Source organism: Papaver somniferum, chromosome 2 (assembly GCF_003573695.1).
Source record: "Papaver somniferum cultivar HN1 chromosome 2, ASM357369v1, whole genome shotgun sequence".
NCBI lineage: Eukaryota > Viridiplantae > Streptophyta > Magnoliopsida > Ranunculales > Papaveraceae > Papaver > Papaver somniferum.
Window position 1 is genome coordinate 53,456,046 of NC_039359.1, and position 27,788 is coordinate 53,483,833.

Sequence of the window (27,788 nt, forward strand, 5' to 3'; positions counted from 1 at the left end):
TTTTTATCTCAATCACTCTAATTCACCCCTAACATTAGTAACAACTTGGATCGTGAGCCCCACCTAATCACTTAGAGAAACATAGTTTAAAAACAAAACAAAATAAAAACAGAAGTGAAAAGGACTCAACGAGATATGGTGAAACTATCATGTTATTTCTAACACCTGAGCTCTGTGCTTTTATGAATAGACTCTTTAGATGTTGTCATCTAGTCAGATTGGTTCCTCAACTCCTACAACCAAAATGCTTCCATCCACTTAGATTGGTAAGTTCCATCCTTAATAGGCATAAATTTCTAGGCTCTGGAGTTTAATTATGCAACTAAAAAGTTTCTCCTATACCCCCAAACTTAAATCTAACATTGTCCTCAATGTTCCAAAGGTGAAATTAAAAGTATGAACAAGGAGAAACTGTTACCATTTGAAGAAAAAGAGATAAGGAAAGATATTACCGTGTCGCATGAATATTGGGTTACCTCCTAGGAAGTGCTAAGTTTAATGTCTTGATCCATACTAAGTAAGGATTAGTCACCTCATAGAATCATAAAGTAATAGCCGAAATATCTGTGGGTCATCAAAACCAAATAGACCTATCACAAGTAAAAGGAATCTGCAACCTGTCAAGAAAATAAACAAATAAAGCACACCCTTGTCTAGTTTCCTGTTTAAGACAACTACATCTAGTTGTGGTTCAGGTTCAGGATCTATAACTGGGTCCAAATAAAATATTTTCATGTGTTGCATTTCCTCATAGGTTAGATCCAAATGTTCAGGTTCTAGAGTCTGGAAAAACTCAAATAGAAACTTAGAAGAAGATAATAATACCTGAATAATTGAGGATCCTCTAAGTCAATCAGATTTGACATATACAGCTGACCACAATGAGAGTGGTGATCTTCCTTAAACAAGTATGTCGATCCTAATCTCCTAAAGTAATTAGGTTTAGTCTCAAAACTTAATATCGACACATTTGAAAATCAAACATTCCCACATTTGGAAGAAAAATATTTGGTGGGAAAACAAAGTCAATCTGGGTATCATAGCCTGGGTAAACCACATCAACCAGAGGATGGGTTTCTAATAACTGAAATTTCTTGTTGACATCACTAGGTTCAAAAAAACTTGTATGAAGATAATCCTATAAAATGGTTGAGGCATATATGTCAAGTCCCAAGTGAGGGACCTTTCTAAGAGTTAAATCACAAGGAGAATGATAATCACCCCCAAACTTAGAGTTTTCAGTGTGTCTAGAAAGACTAGTCACAACTTCCCTAATTTCAAGGTCATCTAATTCATAAAAATGGTCAATTGATTCTTCTAAGTCGGGTACATCCTCACTCATCTCGACGAGTTCATTTTCTTTTTCTAAGTCTATTGTTTCTAAATCGCTAGACTCAAAATATACTCGTTCCTCCAAACCATTATTAGCATCGTAATCAAAAGGAAATACTACATCGTCTAAAACGGGGGTATCTTTAGTCAAATCCTCGTCCTTTTGAATAGGTGAATAATTATTAAAATTATTTGGATTTGAACTAGAAATAATATTATTATTAAGCTCAGTTGGAGTAGAAAATTCTTGATCACTATGCCTATTTATTTCAAATTCTTCATCAACACTATCCTCATCATAATCATTATAATAACATGAAAATGGTTGAACCTCATCTAAACAAGTAGTGTAACTAATTTTATCCTCGTCATCTTGTTTATGCAAATAACTATCCTCATTTTCAAGGGTATTATTAGAGACACTGTATTGAAAATTAAGATTATTTCGAGCAATTCTTTTGTTCGTCTCATCTATCAGCTTGAGGGATTCCTCTATAGAAAGTTTTCTTTCGTCATAAACTAAGTTATTCATCTCAGCTATCCTACGTGTCGACTCTTCTAATTTCCTGAGAGACTCTTGTAAAGGAGAAATATAAGAATTTTGCTCATATGACCGGTACGTATGTGGATAGTAATTGGTCTCACCACGATATGGACCATAATCTTCAAAAGGCTGATGTTCCCAACCACTATTCACACTATGGTCAAAGTAGTAACGTCCATTTTGAAACTCAGTCGGATATTCGTTGTATTGGCTATTGTAATACCAGTTCGACATTCCACTACAGGGGTGTGAGTTGTCACACAAAATAAAACCCATTGACAGGGGATTCGTGGGTGGATAGAGTCTTACCTCCCGTACCAGACGGGCGATGAACCGTTGAAGTCGACTCAGGCCACCGACTCCAATGTCAGTGTACGAACCCGAGGGGCTGAGACAGCATCGTAACTGTCGTCCTTCCCTGCAAACAATTTATATTTAATTTTTAACCCTTCCTTAGGGTTTCAAAATAATAATAATGTCCAGTCCAAAAATAAAAATGTCCAAAAAGGAAAAGAAAAATAACAAAAATAAAATCCTATTTACAGTTTCTGAAATAAACAAAATAATAATATACAAATCTTCTTCTTCACTCCTTTCAGATTCCTCTTTTCTTTCCTTCTTTGGCGATGCTTTCCTTTAATAGCCTTTTTTTTTCCTTGTAGCTTCGCTGCAAATCTGAAAAGAATCGAAAAATACCAAAATGCGTAAAAAGGAACAAAAAAGAATAATCAAAATAAAAATAAACCTAAAACAAATCTAAATACAAATCCGCGTCGGCGACGTCGAAAATAGATGTAGTTTTGAAAGTGATAAGTAGAAGTTAGTTCAACTCGGACTTGTGTAGACTCGATTCTAGACTTAAATATTAACCCTAATAAATGTATACAAAAAGATGATATCAATATCGGAGAAACTGGGACTTATGATTCCACCAAACCTCATATCATGTGGTTCAACAATCAATTCTTAGTCAATTATAGCTCTAGTTTATTGACTCTAATTCTTTGTCAGGGTAGATGTTAAAAAATTAACTGTAAATCACTAGTATGATGCATCAAAAGCACTTAGACCAAGCATACATCATCATACGACTTCACAACTAATTAAGAAAAATCATAAAACGATTAAATTAATGCAAAAAGTCCTAAAAAGAATTAAACATAATTACCACACGCATGAAATATGGCTTTCTCCACCATCCCAGTGTTGGGGTTTAGCTCCTCATATCAAAAACAGGTTCAAAATAATAAATCTTGGCTCAAAAGGTGTTTTTATTGAAGAGAATGTGTAAAACAGCAGATCTGCAACGGTGTATAGATGTTACAGAAGTCACCGTTACAGTTCGTGTTGCAATACTGAAGATATACGTTACTAATCAACTATTACAGGATCAGGAATTTAAGACCCTAGAATACGACTGTCCTGCACAGCTTAATGTTCTTCAGCTGTTAAACAACGACATTGTTCTGCGACTATTTTCCGTGCGTCAATGTTCTTCGCGTTCTTCCTCTTCAGCAACAGCAGCAGTAGCAGAAACAGAGTTTGGTAACGCTCTGATTTCTTCTTCTCTGGCTCTCCTTAGGTCCCCAAACTCTCGACACCTCTTCTATATGACCCAATACATCTATTTATATCAAAAATACCGATTAAATCTCTCCCAAATCTTCCAAAATCTCTTTCCTTCTCTTCACGGCCAAGTTGCGGCAATTTCTTGTTTTAGAATTTCTACGCGTTTCTGAGCTTTCATTTTTATTCTAAAATCTTCCTTAGATATATACAAATCTTTGGGAAAGTTTACAACACTATAATCCTTGGAAGGCACTAAAGAGTCTCCTTGGTTGGCATACTTATTGACTACAGGAGGAAGTACCCTGATGCGAAATTCGAATTGTTGTACACGAGTTTGCACTCAAGCATACTAAAATTCATATATAAGTGACAAAACTCTACTCAGATAGTTGCACTATGGACATCAATATCCGGAGTCGAAACTAATCACATGGATATAGATAAAAACATAGATGGTTTTGATGTTTACTAGGTGAACGGTGTTTCTCATATCTGTCTGAAGGCATCCGCCAAAATGAACCTATCCTAATGGACTGAGATACTAGTCTGACTAATATCAACACACTAGCATATACAAGGGAACCAGTGATTGATAATCCTAACTTTAGGTCAACACAACTGGCATATACAAGGGTTCCAGTGGTCGACTTTATTGAATTTATTCCAGTTGGTCTGATGGTCTGGTCTCAATTTCTCCTTTTTTTTTTTTTTTTTAATCTCAATCACTCTAATTCACCCTAACATTAGTAACAACTTGAATCGTGAGCCCCACCTAATCACTTAGAGAAACATAGTTTAAAAACAAAACAAAATAAAAACAGAAGTGAAAAGGATTCAACGAGATATGGTGAAACTATCATGTTATTTCTAACACCTGAGCTTTTATGAATAGACTCTTTAGATGTTGTCATCTAGTCAGATTGGTTCCTCAACTCCTACAACCAAAATGCTTCCATCCACTTAGATTGGTAAGTTCCATCCTTAATAGGCATAAATTTCTAGGCTCTGGAGTTTAATTATGCAACTAAAAAGTTTCTCATATACCCCCAAACTTAAATCTAACATTGTCCTCAATGTTCCAAAGGTGAAATTAAAAGTATGAACAAGGAGAAACTGTTACCATTTGAAGCAAAAGAGATAAGGAAAGATATTACCGTGTCGCATGAATATTGGGTTACCTCCCAGGAAGTGCTAAGTTTAATGTCTTCAGCCAGACTAAGTAAGGATTAGTCACCTCATAGAATCATAAAGTAATAGCCGAAATATCTGTGGGTCATCAAAACCAAATAGAGCTATCATAAGTAAAAGGAATCTGCAACCTGTCAAGAAAATAAACAAATAAAGCACACCCTTGTCTAGTTTCCTGTTTAAGGAAACTACATCTAGTTGTGGTTCAGGATCTATAACTGGGTCCAAATAAAATATTTTCATGTGTTGCATTTCCTCATAGGTTAGATCCAAATGTTCAGGTTTTAGAGTCTGGAAAAACTCAAATAGAAACTTAGAAGCACATAATAATAACCTGAATAATTGAGGATCCTCTAAGTCAATCAGATTTGACTTATACAACTGACCACAATGAGAGTTTATTTTCCTTAAACAAGTATGTCGATCCTAATCTCCTAAAAAGTAATTAGGTTTAGTCTCAAAACTTAATATTCGACACATTTGAAAATCAAACATTCCCACATTTGGAAGAAAAATATTTGGTGGGAAAACAAAGTCAATCTGGGTATCATAGCCTGGGTAAACCACATCAACCAGAGGATGGGTTTCTAATAACTGAAATTTCTTGTAGACATCACTAGGTTCAGGAAAATGTGTATGAAGATAATCCTGTAAAATGGTTGAGGCACATATGTCAAGTCCCAAGTGAGGGACCTTTCTAAGAGTTAAATCACATGGAGAATGATAATCACCCCCAAACTTAGAGTTTTCAGTGTGTCTAGAAAGACTAGTCACAACTTCCCTAATTTCAAGGTCATCTAATTCATGAAAATGGTCAATTGATTCTTCTAAGTCTGGTACATCCTCACTAATCACGACGAGTTCATTTTCTTTTTCTAAGTGTATTGTTTCTGAATCGCTAGACTCAAAATATACTCGTTCCTCTAAACCATTATTATCTTCGTAATCAAAAGGAAATACTACATCGTCTAAAACGGGGGTATCTTTAGTCAAATCCTCGTCCTTTTGAATAGGTGAATAATTATTAAAATTATTTGGATTTGAACTAGAAATAATATTATTATTAAGATCAGTTGGAGTAGAAAATTCTTGATCACTATGCCTATTTATTTCAAATTCTTCATCAACACTATCCTCATCATAATCATTATAATAACATGAAAATGGTTGAACCTCATCTAAACACGTAGTGTAACTAATTTTATCCTCGTCATCCTGTTTATGCAAATAACTATCCTCATTTTCAAGGGTATTATTGGAGACACTGTATTGAAAATTAAGATTATTTCGAGCAATTCTTTCGTTCGTCTCAGCTATCAGCTTGAGGGATTCCTCTATAGAAAGTTTTCTTTCGTCATAAACTAAGTTATTCATCTCAGCTATCCTACGTGTCGACTCTTCTAATTTCCCGAGAGACTCTTCTAAAGGAGAAATATAAGAATTTTGCTCATATGACAGATACGTATGTGGATAGTAATTGGTCTCACCATGGTATGGACCATAATATTCAAAAGGATGATGTTCCCAACCACTATTCACACTATGGTCAAAGTAGTAACGTCCATTTTGAAACTCAGTCGAATATTCGTTGTATTGGCTATTGTAATACCAGTTCGACATTCCAGGGGTGTGAGTTGTCACACAAAATAAAACCCACTGACAGGGGATTCGTGGGTGGATAGAGTCTTACCTCACGTACCAGACGGGCGATGAACCGTCGAAGTCGACTAAGGCCACCGACTCCAATGTCAGTGTACGAACCCGAGGGGCCAAGACAGTATCGTAACTGTCGTCCTTCCCTACAAACAATTTATATTGAATTTTTAACCCTTCCTTAGGGTTTAAAAATAATAATAATGTCCAGTCCAAAAATAAAAATTTCCAAAAAGGAAAAGAAAAATTACAAAAATAAAATCCTATTTATAGTTTCTAAAAATAAACAAAATAACTATATACAAATCTTCTTCTTCACTCCTGTCAGATTCCTCTTTTCTTTCCTTCTTTGGCGATGCTTTCCTTTTATAGCACTTTTTCTTTCCTTGTAGCTTCGCTCCAAATCTGAAAAGAATCAAAAAATACCAAAACGCGTAAAAAGGAACAAAAAAGAAAAATAAAAATAAACCTAAAACAAATCTAAATACAAATCCGCGTCGGCGGCGTCGAAAATTGATGTAGTTTTGAAAGTGATAAGTAGAAGTTCGTTCAACTCGGACTTGTGTAGACTCGATTCTAGACTTAAATATTAACCCTAATAAATGTATTCAAAAAGATGATAACAATATCGGAGAAACTGGGACTTAAGATTCCACCAAACCTCGTATCATGTGGTTCAACAATCAATTCTTAGTCAATTATAGCTCTAGTTTATTGACTCTAATTCTTTGTCAGGGTAGATGTTAAAAAGATTAACTGTAAATCCCTAGCATGATGCATCAAAAGCACTTAAACCAAGCATACATCATCATACGACTTCAAAACTAATTAAGAAAAATCATAAAACGGTTAAATTAATGCAAAAAGTCATAAAAAAGAATTAAACATAATTACCACACGCATGAAATATGGCTTTCTCCACCATCCCAGTGTTGGGGTTTAACTCCTCATATCAAAAACAGGTTCAAAATATTAAATCTTGGCTCAAAAGGTGTTTTTATCGAAGAGAATATGTAAAACAGCAGATCTGCAACGGTGTATAGATGTTACAGAAGTCACCGTTACAGTTGGTGTTGCAATACTGAAGATATACGTTACTAATCAACTGTTACAGGATCAGGAATTTAAGACCCTAGAATACGACTGTCCTTCACAGCTTAATGTTCTTCAGCTGTTAAACAACGACATTGTTCTGCGACTGTTTCTCGTGCGTCAATGTTCTTCGCGTTCTTCCTCTTCAGCAGCAGCAGCAGCAGAAACAGAGTTTGGTAAAGCTCTGATTTCTTCTTCTCTGGCTCTGCTTAGGTCCCCAAACTCTCGACACCCCTTATATATGACCCAAGACATCTATTTATATCAAAAATACCGATTAAATCTCTCCCAAATCTTCCAAAATCTCTTTCCTTCTCTTCACGGCCAAGTTGCGGCAATTTCTTGTTTTAGAATTTCTACGCGTTTCTGATCTTTCCTTTTTATTCTAAACTCTTCCTTAGATAGATACAAATCTTTGAGAAAGTTTACAGCACTATAATCTCTCTAAGATTCCCTAAAACAGGTCACACACGTGACTTTCCATATTTTATGTTGTGATAAAAATCCGTCAATTGAGCCCAGTCTAATCGATTTAAACACCCATATCAGATTCCTAGACCCATAAGGAGCATATCCTATGAAAATCAGATGTTTAATCGACCTCAAACTCCTCCAAATCACGATTGCCAAAATCTGTTCTTCACTGCACCTATTTTCCGGCCAAAACCTGGTTTTTGAAATGTTGAAGATGGTTGCCCCTTATCCGGGGTAGGGTGCGATTAGCAACTGTCTGGAAATGGGATGACCCTTAGTAATTAGGTTATCCCTTAACCAAAGTGAGAGTCCGAGTAATAAATGTCCTTCGGCTTCTTTCCGACAACTTTTCGAGCCAATTTTTTCCAAAAATGTTTATTGGCCAAAAATACCGACAAATAAATAAAACACCATAATAAGTACAAAAATGATCCCTAACAATATATAGAATCGACAAAAATCGGACACAAAAATGTGTCTATCACATATCCACTCGTAGACTTAGACTCCTCTGAGTCAACTATCCATTTTGCATCACAAAGTCCCTCAAGGACAACAAGATACCTTTCATAAATCAAACAAAAGGTAATAGAGTATTTTAGGTACCATAATACTCTACTAAGTGCATCCAAATGCTCTTTCTCTGGACTAGAACTATATCTACTTAACTTACTCACAATATAGGCAATGTCTGAACTCTTACAGTTCACTAAATTCATCATACATCCTATAACTCTTGAGTATTCAAGTTAAGATACTCCATTACCCTTATTTCTTTCTCGAGTCTATAAGAAGATTCGTATGGAGTACACACAGGCTTACAATCAAGATGATTGTATCTCATAAGAACAAATTCAACATAATGAGAATGACTAAGACTATAAATGTTTGATTATCTCTAATCCTCATCCCTAAGATTACATCAAAAGGGCCTAAGTCTTTCAAGTAAACGTCCTCATTCAGTGCATGTTTTTAGTGGAATTAATCACATCTATGTTTGTATCAAGTATAATCATATCATCAACATACAATCATACAATCTCACAGGAATCCTTAACAAGTTACTTGTAAATGTACTTGTCAGATTCATTAACTTAAATCCACTACACATTATCACATGATAAAAAATTTCATGTCATTGTTTACGTGATTATTTGAAAACCATACAAAGATTCGTTCAATTTACAAACTTTGTCTTCATAACCTTTCACTACAAAGTCCTCAGGTTGGTCTATGTAAATTTGTTTATCTAATTCACGGTTTTAGAAAATCTGTCTTAACATCCATCTGATGTATCTCCAAGTTGTTTATGGAAGCAATATCAATTAGCATCTCAACAGAAGTAATTCTCGTCACAAGTGAATAAGAATCAAGGAAATCTACACCTTTTTTTAGTTTATAGACTTTAGGTGCCAACTTAGTCTAAAATTTTTCCACAGTTCTATCTACCTAACGTTTCCACTTAAAGACTCATTTACATCTCATGGTCTTACTCCCTGGAGGTAAACTAGCAATCTCCCAAGCCTGGTTCCGACGGACTGAGTCCATTTCACTAAATGAAGCCTCTTACCAGAATGGGGTTTCAGTAGATATCAAGGCTTCTTTACAAGTTTGGGGCTCAAACTAAGCTAGCCATGTTATGAAGTCGGTTTCATAAGAAGTCTCAAGTTAATTGTTTTACTTCTCTTAGGCTCAACATCAACTTCATCTTCCTTTAAAATAAGTTCTGACTATTTGAAAATAAATCTAGGGGATAAACAACACATATCTAATGAGGTACAGGTTTAGAATAAACATGTTCAAAGAACTCAGCATCCCTAGATTCCGTAATAATATTCACACCAAAGTCAGAAAAATCAGAACACACAACAAAAAATCGATATGTAGAAGTATACTCAGCATACCCTATATGAAGACACAAACAATATTTTTTGTTTCAATCTAGTTCTTTTAGTAAGAGGAATTACAATCTTAGTCAAACGACCCCACACTTTGGCGCATTCATAAGAAGGTCATTTACCTTTCCATAAATCATATGGAGTTTCATCTGATCATTAAAAGGGTACTCTATTCAGGATATACTAGTTAAGAGGACTGCCTCCCCCACAAGGCCGCAGGTAATACAGAACTAATCAACATGGAAATTATCATTTTCTTAAGGATGCGGTTGTTATTTTCAAGGCTTCTAGTTGGTTTTCAACTTTAAGTTTATACATCTCAAGGCATCATCCTTATCCCTAAGCAAATATACAAGATCGTACCTCGTACAATCATCTACGAAAGTTATAAACCATCTTTTACCATAGTGGTTTTCGGTTGAACTCATGTCAATTAGGTCTAACTGAATTAATTCTAAAGGCTTAGAATTACTCTGAACAATTTTGCTAAAAGATTTTATAGCATATTCTGATTCTGCAAAGATTTAACTTTTTTATTCAATATCCAAACTAAATTTGGGTACGAAGCCCACGCTAGCCAGTTTATGCATTGACTTAAAGTTTAAGGTTCCATGTCTACCATGAAAAACATTCAATCACACAAAGGAAAATACAAGAATCAACTACTTCATTAATTTTTCCGTTAAGCATATATAGAATTCTTGCTTAAAAAATCACTTCCTAGTTACAACAAGTTTTCCAGATTCAATTAGGATCTTAAATCTTTTTCCATCCACAACAGAACAAGATACAAGATTCTCGCATATGCTCGGAACATGAAAACTTCATTCAATTTGAGAATATTACAGATATGAGCTTCTGCTCGACCTTTTTTTTTATGCAACCTCTATTGCAGATGAGTTACTCAAAAAGGGTTTCTCGACATCCCCTATCCTCTGATAGGAGGTGAACAGGTCTCTGTTTCAACAAACATTCTTGGTGGCTCTAGAGTCCACCCACCAATATCTCACATTGGTTATTAAAATAACTTATCATGCCACTGAACTCGTTCTATTTGTTTCAACTAAATTAGCATTAACTTTCTACTTATTAAGGTTTTTACGTTGTCTACAATTTATTGTCGTGTGGCCAGGAATTTTACAAACATAACAATCACCCTTAATTAAAGTAATGTCGGTTTCAGTTTTACGAAACATACCTTTCTTATGAATACTACGCTTAGATTTGTTTGATGTTCTTGCCTTTGTCATCTTTGGAAGACTCATGTCCCTTTTCAATTTCATGTCATAATCCTCGTGTATACTCTGACCACGGACACGGTAATTTCCCAATCACCTAATACACCACATCTCACAAACCTTAGTTCCGAATCGGAAAATAAAATATGAGTTTTGAAGATAACATCCAGATCTACAAACTTCGTTTGAATCACCATTTCAAAAAACTCATGGTTACCCCATAAAAACTACTTTAATTAACAACAAATTTCTGCTCGTCAGAATTTTTCAGAAACGTTTCTCTGTTTTGTAAAATACCAAAAAATTACTTTTACAACTCCAAAAATTCTGAAATTTTATGTGGGTAACTATCAATATGTCTACGACATCATGTAAAAATGGTTAATCGAAATTACTTCTAGGTTAAGAGATAAATTCGAAACTCTACAGCTGACCAAAAATTCGTTTTTTGTTTTTCACTTCACAATTAACATGATTATTACAAATTCTATTGTCTTAAGATTGTTGGGTGCAATAATCAAAAACAAAGAAAAATCAAATAAGCAAAAGTTATTAATACTTAGCTCTTTTATAGTGGAAGTGATAGATTGACGAAACAAACGAGCTTCCCATATCTCCACAACAGCAACAAGGCAAAACTTTGGAAAAACAGAGTGAGTCACGTGTTCAACACGCTGCCCTTAAGACATTAGCGCCCGGCTACACTCAAGAGTGATGCTATGGCCATCACAGGACGGATATCTCCAGGATAAAACAGCCTAATACACCTACTACTAGCATATGTAGTAGATGCTCAATTTAAGCTTGGCAACTCCGAAAAAACCGTTAAGGAAAATCGCGAACATTAAAGAAATAACTATAAAATATTTTCCCTTGGAGTCTCTCTAAAAAATAGAGAATCCCCTTTCACTTAGATTTTACAAAAGTAGTGAATTTGTTTATCTAATTGACAAATACAACTTAAGAAAAGGAACTCCCCGATGTGGGACTAAAATTCTTATATAGTCTGTTAAAATAACTAAAAAGTGGAAACTCCACGATGTGGAACTAATAAATTTTTCATTCACAAAAGAAAATAATAAATTATAATTTTTATTAAAATTTTAGAAATCATAATTTATTAATTGTTTCCAACAAAAATGGTTCTATTTATCTTTTGAGAAGGGAAAATGCAACAATAGATGACATCTCCTATTATTGAAATTTCCCACTGTGGGAACAACATTCTGTACAGCTAACCAAGCAAAATGAAGGTAACCAAGTTGAGGAGACACTAGCTAGTGTAAGCTTCCTCTGTTGTGTTCTTATACTGTACATTTGTTCTAATCATAGTGGATTACAACGTTCTCATATAATTAGTGTTAGTTTTGTCTCTTGAATCAACTACACAGTACACGCAGAGGCACATGCATGTAGATACGTTGCACATGGCACTTATATTGATACACACAACCAGTTGTTGAGAATAAACTATATAGTACACGCAGAGGCACGACCCATTTATTTAATTCTTTTTTTATCGCTTGGCCATGATGTACATACAAGTAAGGAAAATTGGACGTGCTAGGAAACATCTTTGGAGTTTTTGGAGAAACAGGAGGCAATAAACATCAATTTTATTTAACTACTTAGTGTATTGAGAGTTGGAATGGCGAGACGAAGTGGTACCTTACCTAGAATTATGGAGGGTCTTCAACCTAGGCTGATGAGTTCTCTGTTTGCCAATAAAAATAGTGAAGGGTTCAGGCTTTGGTTGTATTATATAGGAAGAAGCTTCGCATATCTGACATAGAATCTAAACTGCTATCATGATTCATGAGTGATGAATGTCTAGCTCGGAGCCTAGGATTAGAATGTGGTTAAGTTGGGTTTCGACTTGGTGGATGAAACCTAAGCTATCAGACACACAGTGATTTTCAGTTCTCTAACTAACCCCAACTGATGATAACTGCCTATAATGGGTTGGACCATTTACATTAAAACTCGATATGGTTTACTATCATCCGCTTAAAAATCCTTTCCTTGAACTGGGATGCTGGATTACAATGAGAAGACCAAAATTTCTACTTTAATCAGGGTTGATGGCCTGGTACACCTAGTCAGCCAGGTCAAGGATAACATGTGTATCTGTAATGCATGTACCCATCGATTTTTAAACACTCAATTGTCTCAGATGAACCTAGTCCAAATATTATTCATTCACGCAATGTTGTGATCTTAGATAATGTTTTTTTTTAAATGGACTTGTTGCTTATGCGTTTTAGCTGGTATTCCTTCTTCTTTACACCCCTCAACGCAACCCCAAAAGTGGTTTCTTCCTTGTCATTGGAGGTGGGAGATGTACATGTTATATTCTCAAGTAGATGTATCTTAGAAGTAAAGACGGTTCTCATTGTTGATATTTGTCTATTTTATATTTCTTGTTATTTTTGTGATTCCTTTACATTGATCTTTTTTAAGCTTTATTAATGTTCCTAGAAACGAGGAAGACATGGAAGTTTGCAAGGGAAGAATGCTAACGATTCCATGAGTAGCGGGGTTCCTACTAGCAATCAGAACCAGCAATCCATAACTAGTGGCTGGCTGATTCTACAATCAATTGTAGCGCGAGGTTCCAATGCAAGAACGGATAGTAAGGTGTATCTGAGTATGTAGAAGCCCCACTTGCGATGCCCCAAGTAAGTGGAGGCACTGCCCGTCCACATAATGGAGTTATTTCTCGTGATGAGTGTGACGATGAAGACTATGTGATTCGTAATGGTGTACATAGTTTTTCTGATTACGTAGAAGGACCACCTTGGATTTCCCAAGTCCCTCATATCGCCGGTAGTCGGCCCAAAGTGGATTATGCAGGTCTGCTCGATTTGTGCTGTAAATTAATTGGGTACCTTTTTTAAAGAGGTCGCATATTATTGATTGGATACCTTGTTAACACTGTTGCATAATATTAATTGGGTACATCTTTAAAGAGGTCGTATATTGTTAATTGGGTACCTATAAATTCGCATGATATAAATTGGGTACCTTGCTCACACAGTCGCATAATATTAATTGGATACCTCTTAAAGAGGTATATTATTAATTGGGTACTTGTAAAATAAATTCGCATAATATAAATTAGGTACCTTGTTTAACACTGTCGCATAATATTAATTGGGTACCTCTGTAACATGGACGCATAAATTACAATGGCATCTTATTTTTTTAGTGTACCATAATTAATCAGTACTGATTGTGAAACTACAAACTCAAGCACAACTAAAACTTAGATCTAAAGGTGCCTAGTAGTACTTCTGAAGGATGTTGTAACACCCCGAGTTCTGGATCAGGACCCGTATGGAGATCCGAACTCGAAGCGTTACGGGAAAGAGACAACTTTTTTTTTCTATATTAATTTCACTTTGCATAAATAATTGTTTTTGTACATGATTATAAATATAATTAACAAATTTCATACAAAATATTAAAACTAAAATACATATCAAATGATAATAATAAAATACAACACGAGCAACAATCCATCTACACATCCACCATTTAAGTAATCTGTAAGAAATGTCAATTGGGGTGAGTTGACGGCTCAATAGGCATACTTTCCCTTCCTCTAAAAATATACAAACATCACAATAAATCAAACAAGGAATGCATTCAACGATTTTGATTATAATTTCACATTACCCAATTAATTCTGAATTATTATTCATTTCATTTAATTTTCTGAGTTCACGGTATGAATTTCCTTGGTTCGTACACCCACTTATCGTTTGGCACGGACAGCCTCCATCAATGGTCAGGAACAAAAGTTCATATGGAGATCATACCCATTCTCTCACAGGAATCATTACCATTTTATTTTCATTATCCGTCACGAACAATCGCCATTGATGGTCAGGAAACACAAGTTCCTGTATATTGGGGATCATTACTCATTTAAATCACGGGGATCATTACCCGCCATTAGCATGAAACATTTTTCATCTAACGGTAAAACATGAACTCTTTCTTATTTAAGTTATTATTATTTTTCATTTTAAATAATCTTTGTATTCCAGTTTCATGACCATTCGTACTATCAAAACAACAATTATGCATAATCACTCAACTTTATTCAAAATACAACATAAAAATAAGTCATTAGTCTCAATCCAAGAAATCAAAAAATAGAATAAAAGAAGAAGACACCATTTCCAATCCAAGAAATCACAAACAAATATTTAAAGAAGATGGGTTTGTAAAACTATCTTTTTTTTTATAATTTACATCACAACATTTATACTCCAACCAATAAATCATCCATGCAACAACATGCTTCTTCCATTTCATAAATCATGCTGATTATTGTATCCAAATTATTCTCATAAGAAGATATAATAGGTAACTGCATAAGGGAGTTTAATGTTTTAAGATGTATATGGAAACAAAGAAAAAAAAGGAAAGAAAACAGGATGAAGAAAAGGGCTCTTCTACTCATCATCTCTAGCCATATATATGTACACACAAAATACTTTAATTCATCAATTAATTCTGAACGCATTATCTAACATTAATTTAATATTTCATGTAAAATTAATGCACAAAAGTAAGAGTCCGAATTTGTGCACACTACTTTAAAGAGTGTGCACGTAACAAAGTAATCTCATTGGATATCTTTAATTAATGGTTGCCCCATTTCATTAAATCACTTTTTATTATATATTAATTTATTAATTTAAATCTAAAAATGGAATTCGTATCTGATCTTCCCCTAAACTGTACGGCATTCGGTTATCCCATTCATTCTCTGCAATTCTAACTAGTAATAATATTAATGAATAATAATAAATCTGATCGATATATTAAAGCAATCTAAATCATCATATATTATGAATATGAACTATAAGCTCCAGCTATTCAATCAAGCAACAACTAACAAATCTTTATATATATGCTTCAAAAAAACAAAAAACTTTATATCATTGGTATCATGGAAAGTGCATTAAGAAACATTTCGGAAATATCAGTTAGAAATGAACAGCGATCAAAATATACTGATCTATGCATCATGATGCGTTCTTTTTAATCGTTTAATTTCCTTCCGATTAATTTAACTCGTGTCTTGAATTTCTAGAACACGATCAACAACAAGCTAAACAAAAACTTAAAATCAAACACTCAAAAGATTAATAAAGAATCAAGGAAATTCGTACGAGTGTTATGTTACCTAGACCAATTAGGGAGTCTCTGCAGGTGTGGAAATTATGGAAGGAACGTGATGTTAGTTATGAAACCCAGAAAATATGTTACAGAGCTTGGCTGGCCTCGTTTCCAAAACTAATTGTCAATCAATTTCCTTATTTGAAAGGACTAGGGGTGCACATATCCTACCCATATCCGCCAATCCTACCCTACCCGCCAGTGTTTTAACCGTATCGTATCCTACCCACTATTTGGCGGGTAGGATAACGGGTAAAGATTTTCTTAACCGCCGTTAGATGGGTATGGTGACGGATAAAGTTCGAAATTATCCAACCATACCCGCCTATTTATCTAACAGCCGTTAGTAGCCGTTGATCTTTCTATTATTGATCATCTTTGCCGTTAGAAGGATTCATTTACTCTTCCATGTGGTTGTTCTTATACTAACCATTGTCGACCTTGGTGAATTGATGTGCGACATTAGAATTTATACCTTAACTTTATAACAACGATTCTTTTATGTTTAGTACGGGTACAATTTTGTTAAGCTGGGAAAGCAGCTGCCATTTCTTGATCCTGCTTGTTTTTGGGGTACGACGAAGCAGCAGTGGAGGAAATGCTGGGAGCGTCGTACTTACTGAAAAGTCTGTAGGAAGAAATGAGTGAAAGAATCACGTAAAAACCGACAACTGAAAAGATAATTCCGATAGACACTGTTGCCTTTTTACAGAATCCACCATACGACCCACAGGCTTCACTCCATGTCACAGCAGCATCACCTTTGTTAGCCAAGTAAACTACCTCTGTTGATACAGATTCTGCTGCTAGTATCACATATGTCACAACCTACAACACCAACAAGCATATACTTACATGTTTAAGGTTGAGTTCGATCTCTGTGTACGTTTACATGTTAAAAATGAGGTGATCATTACCTGATCGAAGATGAAAACTGTCCATGCTCCTCGCGTGGACATGGAAGGGGCGGTGGTACCAGTGAATGAGCGAAATACGAATGTAATATAGAAAACTAAAAAAAAAAAAAAAACGGTTATACCCGCCACCCTATTCTACCCGACCCGCCAATTAATGGGTCGGGTAGGACCTTATCCGTTTAGTGGCGGGTAGAGTGACGGGTAAAAAATTTCTTACCCGCCAGTCAGCGGGTAGGGTAGCGAAATAGGCCATATCCTACCCACCCTACCCATTGTGCAGCCCTAAAAAGGACTATTATTTAGGGAAAGATCAGATATGATTTCGGATTTCCTATTTTTAGATTTAAAAAAAAAAAGAGTTTTAATAAAATGAGATAACGGCTTGTTAATGATGACCAATGAGATTACTTTCTTATGTGCACAAATCCGGACTCCAAAAGGAATGTGTTTGGCCTCCAATTTTCACCAACTTTTCAAAGAATTTCTACTCTTAATGAATGCTATTAAATCTCATATAAAATTATATTCCTTAATTATATTTTTTGACCATAATTACATTATAATAAATCCAATTTTATTTATGTAGTCATCACAAGGAAAAGAAAGAAAGAGGGATATGAATAACATGCAAGATAGTCCACTTCTCTCTTCAAAACAAAAGAAATGAAACAATACAAATAAATACTCATGCATAAATGATATTGATGATAATAATAATAATTATTATTTTTGAACCTTATTTGTGGTTGCATTAAGTTTCCATCTGTCACAACTGAAACCTGTCTCTTTATTCTTCTTTTATTACCATTAATAACTTTAATTTTTCTTTAAACCTAAAATATGAATCTTATTAACAAGATTTTAGTTTGCTAAATCTTGACTAACTTTTCCACTTCTACTTTAATGGTTACCATTAAATCTTTTATATCACAAGCACATACACAGGCAATACAATTAAATAATAAACATTACATGCAATACATTATTATAATCATTTATATATATTTTAATACAAAATCTATGAATTAATACTAATACATATAAATATATTTATTATTTTTCTTAAATATTTTATTTCTCATTTCATTTTTCTTTAATTAGGCCATTTTATTTCAACCCTGGCTTTATAGTCAAAGCAACCCATCTATGATAAGGCAAAGTAAACAAAGACCCAAGCTAACGTGGGTAAAATCCGACCCGAACAGGTAACTAAAAATACCGGGTATTACAGATGTTCTGGTCAAATTTTTTTCAGATCTAGTTCTCACAGATAACAGCCTATAATTGCTGCTGCATCTGATCGTTCTCAATTTTCAATTCCTATTTCTAACCAAGAATGAGCTTCTTCTGCCTTGTCTTGAAAGCAGTCAATGCGGTCTAAGAAATGTATAGTTGTACTTGTATGCTTTATCTGTTGATTCTGTTCATCCTACAGAGCTAGAGAAGTACAGTATGACCTACAAAAACTGGAACACTGAACTGAAGTAATACCCAAGACCAGAGGTCCAACCTTTTTTTTTTTTTGCTTGAAACATTGCTTTAGCAAAACATGTCCTGAGCTTTAAAAATTAATAATTCAAAATCTCTGCTAGTATTTAACCAAAACTAAATTCAATGGCTAGAGAGGTTATCTCAAAAGAGAAAACTTGTGCTCTTCAGGTACAAGCACCTTACCTGTATTTTCATTGCAAAACAAAGTACTTGGTATTTTGAACCACAAAAACTTGAAATCATAAAAAATCATTGTTTTTAGCTTCTATTATCCTCCTAATATAGGAGTAATTGCAGAGGACTTTAAGAACATGACAAAATTATTAACTCATATGATGATTGAAAAGCAATCCTTTTTATCTAGGACATTTCATGTGTGTCAGATGATCCTATAAAGACAGGAGACAACAACCCAGCCACATACATGGTTGTAATCACTAAAAACAGACTGTCAAACAAACAAGTCATGAAACCCAAACTTAAAAACCATGAAACCGGGAAAAAACATGCTAGGAAAAAACAAACTGTCAAACAAGTCATGAAAACCAACTTAAAATCCATGCTAGGAACATCGCACATAAAAACAGAGTAATTATGGACTATTAGCATTGATTCGGTTCGAAACAAAATGCCTCTCTCTCTCCCTGAGCTTGAACTTTTAAGTCAAAGCATAGCAATATTAAGTATGGTGGAAATGAACTTACGTTTTGCCAATTCTTTTTCAATAATGATTCGAGGAAGTTAACACTCAGTTGCACATTCTGGAAGATTTGTTTCTCCTCCATTCCAAGGTTCCCTACTGCAACACCCATGAAGAGTACCTTCTTTAATTGGAACTTGACCATGGCCTTGATTTCATTAACCTTCGACTCCAGAGACTCCTGATGGGTAACAAGACTTGGAAATTTTCTTGTACATAACAGCTTCAGATGCAAGAAAAGCATGGTATTTTCTTAGCAAGCTTCTTGACCAATTTCTTGTTCTTGTTAAGCCTCTTCAGACCCTCCACATCCATATGGTCTAAACCTACAGGTCCTACACTCTGAGCCTGCAGTTAACATCAATAAAAAGTTCACTCAATGTTAAACCGTAGAAACAATCTCATCAAATAAAGTTCAGGGTTTTAAGCAAATAGGCACAAGCAGCCCAGCCAGCAAACTCAAGTTCCGACAACACGTGAATGTGATCAAATATTTGACAACACTTCTTAAGCGCAAATTGAGATTACACTATGATTTGATCAAAATTTCATCTAACCTTTGCAATTCCATCATAATTGCCTGGCAATAGATCTGAAGTTGCTTCTTTATCTTGATCCGGAGTCAAAACAACTGATGATTCAGCCTTTAGTGCAATCCATCTTTCACTTTTATTAACAGCTTGCAATTCAGGGCCTACTGTATCTAGCATAACCTGAAGCAAGTGAACTGGCACATATGTAACACATTCAATACACTCAATAATCCATTTTGAATACTCGTTCATAGAATCACTACAACGAAGATCATAACAGTTGATAAAAAAGTATACAATTCAGATCAACAACATCCCAAAAAAAAAAACTTACAACACATAGCTTGTTAGTACTCTTAACAGCCGTCTTAAAATCCTCCAAAGTCTCCTGATGATACACAATATCACCCCATGAAAAACTCAAACCGAATCTACTTGAGCAAAGCAATTTCAGTTCAATAGAAACATAAATTTAATCCCTATCAAATAAATCAATTTTACTTTGTAAAAAAAACATCCAACAACTAAAACCCAGTTCTAAAATGAATCCAAAATTTAGAAAACACCCTAATGTTTTTTTGCCGTAATCTTCCCCCAAATTTCATATAATACAACCTGGAACATAACTTACTATCAATTCAAATAGAAAAAGAGAACTCATAATCATTTACCTCGTCAAAAGAATCGGCAAACCATGATTTCATCAACACCAGAATCACCTCTAGTCAAATACCTCACTACCTAATCAGAATCAATTCATAACAATCAGAAATTAAGGTTTCAAGAACATTATCAAATAAGAGCCAAATTATCCACACACGAAAATTAGTTAGAGATAGAAATGTCAATATAACAAAAATCAAGGATCTTCATCTTCGAATTTTATACACTAGGGTTAGTTGCAGGTTCACTAGTATGTTCATCACTATCTCATAACAAACCCAAATTAGGGTTCAATTCGAAAATAAGTAGATTCACCGATAATAAATCATACACAGGCTTAGTAGAAACATAATCACAAGTGAGAAAGAGAACATGATAAAACAGAGGGAGATCGAAATACAATTCTTTACCCTATCAGCTGTGGTTGAGTTAGGGCTAAAACGTATTTTACATACGATTCAGTATCAATCAGCCTTGAACGATTTCACTCAATCCGCCAACATTAGTTGACTGATATGTTGTCCGTCCATAAGGTTTGACTCAAACCTTTGGATTTCGGTGAGGATTGCTATGAGTATCTATTTCAGTTGATATGATGAATACAGGATCTTTAATATATTAGCTTTAATATATTAGTTTTGTATTAGTCTGTATCGAACTAATACAGACATATATTGGTGCCTAAAATTTTGATCTATGGTTGTTTTAATATCAAAATCTTAATGTTAAATCAGCATTGATTTTACTGAAATCCGATCAAAGATTTATACGTGTAAATTATTAACCAAATTTGCAAAATAACCCAAATAGAATCAAAATCGACATTTAAAATGCAATTTCAGCCGCCATCAATTAACATTCAACAGACAAAAGTTTAGATTTTATAGAAGAATCTTGTTGAAAGTAAGCAAAGTACATCCAGAAACAGGAGGAACTGATGAAACCATTAGCCTCCACACTGACCCAACCCAACTACTTATAAAAGACAAACTATTAAAAGATTACACAAAGAGTTGTCCCCAACTTCGACATTACAATATCCAAGGATACATCTTTCAAAGAATGTAAGTTTTTTTTTTTTTTTTTTTGGAAGTAACATTGTATTAAAAACCAAACAAAAAAAGAGTACAGAGATTACAAGATAGGAAACAGCTTATCAGAAATACATACAGGGGTGTGTTATCCCAAACACTAGTTACATGGGATTTCCTAGCTAACTTAGCAAAAATATCTGCTGCTTCATTCATTTTACGCGGAACATATTTACATAGTGAACTACCTAACAAAGTTAATGCGTTTTTACAGTCTTGAACATAAGAGAAGATTGTCCAAGGGATATTAGAAAGATCACCGTTGATGGCATTAACAAGCGCAAGATTGTCAGCGATGAAAGTGATATTGAGCCCATTCAGCAACCGCCAGCAGTGCTTGAGCTTCAGCTTCTAGAATTGATTCCACACGTGTTTTCCAGCATCTGGCTGCTCCAAATAGACCATTGGCTCTATAGAAGACGATCCCACAGCCTGCAGAAGAAGACCATTGCCCCAAGGAAGCATCCACAAACATTAAACAATTTTCAGAGTATTGATGCACCATTGAATAATGAAAAAGATGCTTATTAGAGGTAGTTTCAGTAGCAGGAAAAGGTTTCTGAAGACTCAAATAAAGCTTTTGTGTTTGAGTCTGGGACTCTAACAAAATATGGATTTGATGGATAGTTACGACTGGACATGGTCGCTTGTTTTCCACGCTAGCAGTACAACGTGCTTTCCAAATTTGTCACAGGATAACTATATAAATGTTGAACATTTTTTGAGCATCACAATTAATCTTCGTATCAAACCAATACAAAATCCAGTCCCTGAGAGAAGTAAATTGGTGAACAGTAGCAAATACTTTTGGGCATAACTGAAACCATATGTCTCTAGCAAAATCACAACGAAAAAACAAGTGATCACAAGTTTCAGGATATAAACAACAAAGAGGACAAAGGTCATTCTCCACAATGTTGAGCTGAAACAGATGTAATTTTAAAGGTAGAATATTTTGAAGACACTTCCAAATAAACAATCTAAATTTAGGTAAAATATTCACGTGCCATAGCCTGAGCCATTGTTTCTGTTGTGCAACAGTAGCAGAACATTGATTAGCTAACAACATTTTATACACAGATTTAGTAGAGAAATTACCCGATTTAGTTAGAGACCATCTAATACAGTCATCCCCAGAGTAGGGGATTCTAATGGACTGAATTTGTGTTATTTGTGTAGGGGTAAATAACTCTATTAGAGCATCCTCGTCCCATTGCTTTGAGTAAGGATCTATAAGCTGAGAAACCTGAGTATGATCTTGCAGATGATACTCAGTTGGCCTAACGAGAGGCTGTGACTTCATATTCACCCAATTATCCCGCCAAATATTTATATCCTGACCATGACCTACTTCCCATATATGATATTTCCTAATTTCTAAACCTCGAGTTATATCATTCCAAACCCAACTACCCTTCTTCCTAGCAATTGTATGTAACGGTTCATGCTTTTGAAAATACTTTGATTTCAAAACTTGAGAACATAAATCTTGAGGTTGAGTAACCAGCTTCCATGCCATTTTTGTAAGCATAGATAGATTGAATTTACGGATATTTTTAAAACCCATACCACCATGTCTTTTAGGAAGACACAAACCTTTTCATGCCTTAGGGTTTAAACCCCTTTTTTTGGGTGATGACCCCACCAATATTTACGCTGTGGTGTGTCTAGTTGTTTTAAAATAGTGTCAGGAATTAAGAAACATGTCATCTGATAAGAAACAACTGAATTTAAAACAGACTGTATTTGGATTGCTCTACCAGATTGAGGGATGAGTTTGTTTTTCCAACCATCTAAATGTTTCTGCATTTGATCTACTAAAGGCTGAAAACACAAAACCTTAGATCTATTGAGAAACAAAGGAACCTCTAAATATCTATCAGTAAGCTTCATAGTGTCCATTTGTAACATGTTAGCTAATTCAGTCTGTCTAATCCTAGAGATTTTTTTACTAAAAGCTATAGCACTTTTGATAGGATTGATTACCTGACCAGAAGCGCGACTGAACCTCAAAAGAATATCTTGAGCATACCCAAGTTCAGATGATTTAGCTTTCAGAAATAAGAGGACGTCATCTGCAAAAAAAAAAATGTGAGACAGATGGTCTTGATTTAGCAGGCTTAACGTCATCTGCAAATAATAAACAAATACGGGGATAAAAAATCACGTTGACGAAGTCCTCTTGATGGCTGAAAAGAAGAACAAGGTGTTCCATTTAGAAGTATAGAGATAGTTGCGGTACTAATGCATTGTAACACCATATCACACCATTCTTTAGCAAAACCTAATTTCGATAAAACATCAACGAGAAAATTCCATTTGAGTCTATCGAAATCCTTAGACATGTCTAATTTGATAGCTACAACACCATATATATCTTTCCTCTTTTTCATGGTATCTAATAGCTCATGGGATATAACTATATTATCTTGAATATGTCTACCCGGCACAAAAGAAGCTTGGAATGGCTAAACTATTTTAGATATTTTTAGAGCATTGCTCAATCGAACTCGCATGCGTTTCTATCTCAAGCATGTTTGTCAATGTTAGTGATAAAAAATAAGTCTTGATTTCTAGTCTATTATAGCTAAGTCTCGGACTAGGATAGAAAGTGTAGTTGAGCTCAAGGACTTCATGGCGATTCATCATACAAGTAGAAGAACTACTCAAGGAACCGGTGGAACTTCTCGACAAAAAGGTATGTGAAGACTTGAACTTATCTGTCACTCAAAAGTATATCTACTCTATCTCCTACTCTTTGAGACAAGAAGTCGTATGCTATATATATACTTGGATTATACACATTTGGTATTTATATTCGAGTATACCTTGCCTATCTATATCTCGAAATATATGTTGGTAAGCTTTTCGCTTCGATCAAGTTTATCTTTACCATGTGATGAAAGTCATAATATGTTTCAATCATCTTGAAAATTGCTTTGACGAGAAATGGTGTAACAACTATATAACGTCCTCTAAGAATGTTTCAATGATTTAAATGAGAGTTTATATTACATAACCAATGGTGCACATAAGCATTGTTGTGGAAACACATTTATGTATAAGTCATATTCCTTGAACCAAAGTTTGCGAACTTTGTTGATCAAGAGAACCGGAAGAATGGCGTAAGCCAAGTACGCGAACTCAGTCCGCAAACTGTCGAAGTTTTCAAACCCGAGAATTTCTGCTGAAGTTTGTAAACTCTGCCGGGTAACTTAAGTCCGCGAATCTAGTCTGCGAACTTGAGAAGGTTATATATCTGAAGATGATTTCTGAACTTAATCTTAAAAAGACTAAGGAATGCAGTTTGCAAACCGTGACTATAAAAGTTCATGAACCAATTCAAGTGAATCAAATCATCTTTGCTTCAATTGTGTCTTGTGTAGTACATGAGATTTCATTGCAATTGAACAACTCTCTAACTAGTTCATTTGAAGTCATTTGAACTAGTTATGGTGAAGAAGAACATGGTTGATATGAAATGCTCATATGGCTAACCTTTTGGTTAACTATTATTGAACCATCAAGTGCATACGTTTGGGTACGGTTAACAAACCTAGAAGCGTGCATTTCCAAGTGTGTATAACAAGCTAAGTTTTCGATCTAACGGTTGAGAAATATTATCTTGAATCTAAATCAGGTTTTCATCTAACGGTGAATATTGAGCTAACATTGATTGCAAACCCTGATTTGAAAGACTATATAAAGGATACATCTAGTATTGTGCAAAACTGATCCCCACATCTTACGTGCGATACTAGTTTGCGTTCTAGAGTCGATTCTCCTTTAACTTTTGGTTTTCTTCTTCTAAAACCAGGTCAACGACTTAAAGACTTCATTGGGATTGTGAAGCCAGACCGATACTACTTTTATCGTAGTTGTATGATCTGATCTTGCATCTTCTATCGTATGAGTACAATCATATTGATTGGATTGAGATTGATATCTCCGATAGGAAAGATATAGAAAGTAATCACAAACATCTTCGTCTCATTATTTGTGATTCCGCAACATCTTGTTTCGCTACCATACGATTAAGATTGTTGTGAGGTGATTGATAACTCTAGGATGTTCTTCGGGAATATAAGACCGAATTATCGATTGGTTCATGTTCACCTTGATTATTATCAAAAGACGGAACAAAAACCTTTAGGGTTTATATGTGGTAGATAGATTGATCATTTGATAGACTTGTCTGTGTGAGACATATTTGTTTATTGTAAAAGCTTGCGATTTTGGGTCGTAGCAACTCTTAGTTGTGGGTGAGATCAGCTAAGGGAATCAAGTGCGTAGTATCCTGCTGGGATCAGAGGCGTAGGGAGTACAACTGTACCTTGTATCAGTAAGAGACTGATTGCGGTTCAACTACAGTCCAGTCTGAAGTTAGCTTGGAGTAGGCTAGTGTCTGTAGCGGCTTAATACAATGTGTGTTCAATCTGGACTAGGTCCCGGGGTTTTTCTGCATTTGTAGTTTCCTCGTTAACAAAATTTCTGGTGTCTGTTTTTTTTTTATTTCCGCATTATATTTGTTTATATAATTGAAATAATACAGGTTGTGCGTTTGAATCAATCAATTGGAAATACAACCTTCGGTTGTTGATTGATATTGATTGATCCTTGGATATTGGTCTTTGGTACCATCCAATTTATTCCTTGTATTTGAATAGAACTCCCAGTCCTTGCTTGAGTAAATCAAATCAAGAAGAGAGATATAAACTCGTTGATATACTTTTAATTGATTGAGTCTTGTTGATTTTCTTAAAAGTATATTCGACTTTTTCCATACAGATTGCTAAGCGAAATATTGGGTGGTGTTGTAAGACCCCCGCTTTTTCAATTGGTATCAGAGCAGGAAAACACGTTTAAGACCTCAAAAGTCTGTGTTTGTAGCGATCTGACTATATGGACCATAAAGTCTCAATTGACGCTTCACCAGGTCTAAAAACCAACCGTAGATAAAAGTCTGATAAACTGGTTACTCTTCAAAAAGGGTTGGATGAACAAATCCGGATCAACTCTGGTCTTGTTGCAGAAATTGCAATTCTTTATGGATTTGATATCTGGTAATAGTCCCTTGGTGAATATGAGAAACTCCAGTTGTTCCTCTTTAAAGAATAGTCATAAATCAGATAGTAATCAACGACCGGTTGTTGTGAAAACTGATATGACTAGGAACCACTCAGAAAAACTTCAAGGTTTTGGCCCGAATTGTTGTTGTGAATCTTCCAATCACCTTCAACAAGTTTGTATGTCGTTTCAAAAGAGTCTGAATGTTGCAAGTAATCTTTGTAAGAAAACTAAACAACTTTTTGATACTCTGAAAGGACATACAAAACTATCAGGAAACTCTAAACAGAGAAGTACTAATAGTATGGGTGCCTTTGCTTTAAGATCTACGTCTCCTTTTCAATGGTTTCTTGATAGTGGATGTAGTAGACATATGATAGGTGATCACTAGTACAAATCTTCACATTGGCCACACTTAATCACCGTGTCCATAGGCTTTTGGTCATGGATTTTTTTCACTCCAAAAATGTGGCATCAGGTGCCGAGACAAAAAGGTATCCCTATGGCTACATAAACTTTGAGTGGCTATAAAATATGATTTACCATGGCCATAACTCTAAAACCGTGTCTATATGGTACTCAATATTTTTTTTGTAGTTAAGCATTTTCACTATCACCATGGCCATAGGATCCTTATAGACACACAGTTTAATTATATGTGGCTAAAGTTTACCTTAAAGTCACGTGAATTTTATTATAGCCGTGGCCTTTGTCATCAATTGGACACGCTAAATTCATTTTATCATGGCCAATTCATGAGTTGCAGTCACACTAATTTTTCTCATCCATGGCCATCTCTATCATTTGGACACACGGAAAATAATTTAACATGGCTAATACATGATTTGTAGTCACGCTTAATCTATGGTACCATGGCCATCTATATTTTTGGACACATGATAAACATTTTACACGACCGATTAATAAGTTATGGCTACTAAACATTTGTACCACCGTGGCTAAATTTTTTCGAAAGACACATCAAGTGTTTTGAATGTAGCCATTGTTTACCTTTTGGACACATCAAGTGTTTTCAATGTAGCTATTGTTCACCTTTTGGACACATCAAGTGTTTTCAATGTGGCTATTTTTCACCTTTTGGACACATAGGATACCACAAACCATGGCGATAACCTTTATAAAAT

At 34.8% G+C, this 27,788-nt stretch overlaps 2 protein-coding genes across 8 annotated transcripts; both read right to left on the reverse strand.

The window, feature by feature from the left end:
• Positions 1 to 16,664: 16,664 nt before the first annotated feature.
• LOC113351032 (CASP-like protein 2A1) lies at positions 16,665 to 17,140 on the reverse strand. Its single transcript, XM_026595109.1, has 2 exons — positions 17,099 to 17,140; positions 16,665 to 17,009 (listed from the first exon to the last, which is right to left on the reverse strand). Exons 1-2 carry the CDS (start codon positions 17,138 to 17,140, stop codon positions 16,707 to 16,709), a joined length of 345 nt encoding a protein of 114 aa, XP_026450894.1. The 3' UTR covers positions 16,665 to 16,706.
• A 1,990-nt stretch (positions 17,141 to 19,130) lies between these two features.
• Positions 19,131 to 21,174, reverse strand: LOC113353297 (pyruvate kinase 1, cytosolic-like). 7 transcript variants are annotated; one of them, XM_026596948.1, is made up of 5 exons: positions 20,896 to 21,172; positions 20,494 to 20,563; positions 20,157 to 20,210; positions 19,847 to 20,016; positions 19,131 to 19,637 (listed from the first exon to the last, which is right to left on the reverse strand). In XM_026596948.1, the coding sequence occupies exons 3-5, from the start codon at positions 20,161 to 20,163 to the stop codon at positions 19,515 to 19,517; spliced, it is 300 nt and encodes a 99-aa protein (XP_026452733.1). In that variant the 5' UTR covers positions 20,164 to 20,210; positions 20,494 to 20,563; positions 20,896 to 21,172; the 3' UTR covers positions 19,131 to 19,514. The 7 variants fall into 7 exon arrangements, with proteins under 7 accessions (XP_026452733.1, XP_026452729.1, XP_026452728.1 ...); XM_026596944.1 differs by having other exon boundaries at positions 19,847 to 20,002; positions 20,494 to 20,559; positions 20,896 to 21,170; XM_026596943.1 differs by having other exon boundaries at positions 19,847 to 20,002; positions 20,896 to 21,170.
• Between the last annotated feature and the right edge of the window lie 6,614 nt (positions 21,175 to 27,788).

What these genes read in the sequence shown, in the direction of transcription:
- LOC113351032 (XM_026595109.1), bottom strand. Translation starts at nt 17,140, where the DNA reads ATGTCCACGCGAGGAGCATGGACAGTTTTCATCTTCGATCAG. An exon ending in CAGTTTTCATCTTCGATCAG is followed by an intron (nt 17,010 to 17,098) that starts GTAATGATCACC and finishes TTGGTGTTGTAG; the next exon opens with GTTGTGACATATGTGATACT.
- LOC113353297 (XM_026596944.1), bottom strand. Translation starts at nt 20,526, where the DNA reads ATGAAATCATGGTTTGCCGATTCTTTTGACGAG. An exon ending in TTGCCGATTCTTTTGACGAG is followed by an intron (nt 20,211 to 20,493) that starts GTAAATGATTAT and finishes GTGTATCATCAG; the next exon opens with GAGACTTTGGAGGATTTTAA. An exon ending in ATTATGATGGAATTGCAAAG is followed by an intron (nt 19,638 to 19,846) that starts GTTAGATGAAAT and finishes TGTTAACTGCAG; the next exon opens with GCTCAGAGTGTAGGACCTGT.